This window comes from Mesitornis unicolor, unplaced genomic scaffold (assembly GCF_000695765.1).
Source record: "Mesitornis unicolor isolate BGI_N332 unplaced genomic scaffold, ASM69576v1 scaffold23765, whole genome shotgun sequence".
Taxonomy (NCBI): domain Eukaryota; kingdom Metazoa; phylum Chordata; class Aves; order Mesitornithiformes; family Mesitornithidae; genus Mesitornis; species Mesitornis unicolor.
The window spans coordinates 14839-18657 of NW_010185146.1; the positions used below are offsets into that span (position 1 = coordinate 14839).

Consider the following 3819-nt stretch of genomic DNA (forward strand, 5'->3'; position numbering starts at 1 on the left):
GGTCCTGGAAAGCTGCGCCGGGAGGAGAGGCTGTGGAGGCGGAAAACGCCTGAAATTCCTCTGGGTTCGGCCCTTCCACACAGCGGGAACGGGACAGGAAGGGAGCTGCTGCCCAGACGCTGGTGGACTGCCTCCTCCCAGCCATTCCTCGGAGCCGCTCTGTTCCTTTGGTGTCCCCTGAAGACAGCAGAGCTGCAATGGCCAGGCTGGAGGCCACAGCTCACAATGGGGCGGCTGCCGGGGGTGGGATTTTGGGAGGTCTTCCTGGTGCATAGTCCCACCCTAGGGATGCTCTGCCTACCAGCTCTGCTCACTGCCCTGGGGCAATGCTGGTGGAGAAGGTCTCTGCCATGGGGGTGGTGGCGAATTAGGGGTCCAGTCTGGCACCGTGTGAAATGGTTGATGTCTCCAGGGGCATGCATGGGTACCAGGCCCTGGCTTAGCCCAGCCGTGCCCCTTTCGTTGCAGGGAGCAAAGCTGAAGGTAGCGGTGGGGGTGCCCAGCCATGATGCCCTTTGGTGGGATGGCTGCTCGTCTGGAGAGGGACCGCCTGAGAGCCGAGGGGGTCGGCCAACACAACAATGCCATCAAGTACTTCAATCAGGACTATGAGGCCCTCAAACAGGAGTGCCTTGAGAGGGGCACGCTCTTTAGGGACCCGCAGTTCCCCGCTGGCCCCTCTGCCCTCGGATTCAAGGAGCTGGGGCCACACTCCAGCAAGACACAGGGAGTGGAGTGGAAGCGTCCATCGGTAAGTGCTGGGCTTGCTTCTCCTCGGGCTGGGCTGGAATCCCTGTCCTGCAATGTCTGCACTGATGTGGTTTGCTAAGCTGCAGCCTGGCCCTGGTGTGCTCCTCTCGGTGCTCAAAGTCCCTCAAGTGCTTCTTAGCCTCCTTCCCCAAGGGCCTAGAGCAATGCCCCAGGAGTGTCTGCTTAGAAAAGCATCATGTCTAGCAGTCCCTGCTTCCTCTGGGCAGCAAATGATGTGCTTTAAAATGGGTGGGCTATGCCATTGCTTCTAGGTGGCATGGCATGGATGTGTCACCCTTGGTGACTGGGTCTTTTGAGGGCATCTATCCCCTGGGATGATGAGTGCAAGGGGAATGCCATTAGTCCATGCAGTGGTATCCTCCTATGGCTATAACAGAAGATCTGGCCTTGCCTTACCATGATGGCCTTGGGGGCACAGTCAAGCAGATTTCCCTACCAAGGGTCAAAGTGGGGTGCATCTCTCACCCTTCCTCCGAAGTCAGAGCTGCAGTGGGTGCCAGCCACCCGAAGCCCAGGCCCTGCCAAGGTCCAGCACCACCATCTGATTCTCCTCTCCTTCCACAGGAATTAGTGGATGACCCTCAGTTCATCGTTGGTGGTGCAACCCGGACGGACATCTGCCAGGGGGCTCTGGGTGAGTGCTGGAGCTCTGTACCTGCACCTCAGTCTGGAGAGCAGTGTTTGGGGAGGGTTGTCATGGCTGGAGAAGAGGAGTTCATGTAAGGGTGAACCAGTTTCGCAGCACCTTTGCCCAGGCCCGTGCAGCACATTTTCATGCAAGCCTCTGCACAACCACCTCTGTACCAAAAGCTCCCTTCCCATTTAGTGGAAGATGGAAGTGAGGGATACCCTTTGCCTCCTGGTGGCTCTAGGTCAAGGCTGTGCAAAAATGGGTTGCTGTGTGCACAGCTTGACCATGCTAAGATCACGGAAGATGTTGGTTGGATTCATACCTGACACATGGTGTGAGTGGACACAGGCAGGACACAGGAACAACCACAAAATTGCAAATTCATTCTCGTTACCTCATAAGCTGGGGCATCTCCAATTCAGCACCCAGGCAAAGGCACCACGGAACTCCGTCCTTGCCAGAGTAAGATTTTTTACAGGAATAGTTTTCTACTGCTGTGCTTTGATCTTTCCCATGGCAGGGCAGGAGTCTCAAGGATGTTTGATAGGGTGCCTCTGAGCCTATCACAAGCCTGTGCTATCTAAGCACAGATGTTCTGCTTGCTGAGCACAGAAGACTAAACAACAATTAGTACGATACATGTGTTTTTCAACACCCCAGCTGCAAGTCACTTGAGCATCTTTGCAATCCTCCTCGCCACCCTTCTGTTATTATCCCACACACATGCCAGCAGCAACACCAGGAGCTCCTCCAAAGAGCTCCCTGCTTTGGGGAGCGGTGCGAGGTGGCAGCTGGGTGACAGTAACAAACTGAGGTGAGGATGTGCTGGTCATGACAAGGTGCTCGCAAAGCAACACGATGTGGCAGAAGGGAACTGAGAGGAAAGCTACAGAGTGCAAGTGGTGATTTGCCATTTCTCCAGGGGTGCTTCCCGAGGTAAAGGCACTGGGATTTCATGGTCATCGGAGCCATATCCAGGTACCACCAAGAGTGTCGTCCTGATCTGGATCAAGTTGGGCACTCAATTGGGAGTGTTGTGTACCACAGCACACACAGCATGCTGGTTTCAAGGCTGACCACATTTAATGCATCCAGTAATTAAAACAAACTTGAGGTGGTAACTGCAGCACGTTACAGCCTAGAGCGCTGCAGTGGTGTTCAATAGGTCATTAAAAAGTCTGAAATGCCATTTTGTCAAACCACAGCCTGGTACAGGTTCTCCAGGCTCAAGGCTAAGGCGTGACAGGCTTCAGAGGCAAAGAGAAAGAGGAACTGATCAAAGAATGTAAAGCACAGCACTGGCCTGGGGCAGCACTTGTGGTTACAAATGCTTGGAAGGGAAAGTGGGTGGTGTTTCCCAAAATTTGAGAAGCTGGGGCAGCAGCATTAAACCTCTCTCTTGGTGCTAAAGCTCCTACACATCCACCGCCTCCCCAAAGCCAGGGAGGCAGCACGGGCTCATGGTAGCTTCCTCTCCTTCCTCAGGTGACTGCTGGCTGCTGGCTGCCATCGGCTCCCTCACGCTCAACGAGGACCTCCTGCACCGTGTGGTGCCCCACGGGCAGAGCTTCCAGGAGGACTATGCTGGCATTTTCCACTTCCAGGTGGGCTGGGACCTCCTGACACTGGTGGGCTAGGGCCAGCAGGAGGGAGGGAGGTGGGCTGAGGGAATCGCTCTGGGGCACGAATGAGCAAGTTGCATGATGCTCTGAGCTCACTCTGCTCTCTCCTGATCCCCCAGATCTGGCAGTTCGGTGAGTGGGTGGACGTGGTGGTGGATGACCAGCTGCCCACCAAGGACGGGGAGCTCCTCTTTGTCCACTCAGCGGAGTGCACCGAGTTCTGGAGTGCTCTGCTGGAGAAGGCCTATGCCAAGTGGGTACCCCTGTGGTGGGTAGGGGTGGGACAGGGCACCTCACTGTGCAGGGCAGAGAGGATGGGGTCTTTTCTGTCCCTGGCCCTGCTTGGCCTGGGAAGCAGTAGGGTGCTATGTCCTTGTCCCCTCACGCTGGCTGGTGCTCAGGCTGAACGGCTGCTATGAGGCCCTGTCGGGGGGCAGCACCACCGAGGGCTTTGAGGACTTCACCGGCGGCGTGGCAGAGATGTACGACCTCAAGCAGCCGCCGCGCAACATGGGCCATATCATCCGCAAGGCACTGGAGAGGGGCTCCCTGCTGGGCTGCTCCATCGACGTAAGTGGTGCACCGGGATGGGCCAGGGGCTCTGCCCCAGTGATGGCCAAAGCAAGGCTTCGCAGCCTGAGATCGTATAAACAGTGCCCTTGCTGGGACATCGGGTGGGAGGTTACTTCTTTCCCCTCTTAGCAGAGCACCTTTCCCAGAGCCAGCAGTAGGGCTGCAGCCCAGCTGCTGGGATCAGGCTGCTTTGGATGGGGCAGGAATGTCCCTCTCAAGCCT

At 56.6% G+C, this 3819-nt stretch overlaps 1 protein-coding gene across 1 annotated transcript in view; it reads left to right on the top strand.

The window, feature by feature from the left end:
* The window catches only part of LOC104540838 (calpain-1 catalytic subunit), a gene marked incomplete at its 3' end in the record, with an annotated part of 11724 nt that overhangs the window by 2742 nt on the left and 5163 nt on the right, over positions 1-3819 (top strand). Inside the window, exons 2-6 of the mRNA XM_010184741.1 lie at positions 469-751; positions 1336-1405; positions 2888-3006; positions 3144-3277; positions 3426-3594. Coding sequence (XP_010183043.1) covers positions 506-751; positions 1336-1405; positions 2888-3006; positions 3144-3277; positions 3426-3594 — 738 coding nt within the window. The remainder of the gene's footprint in view (positions 1-468; positions 752-1335; positions 1406-2887; positions 3007-3143; positions 3278-3425; positions 3595-3819) is intronic.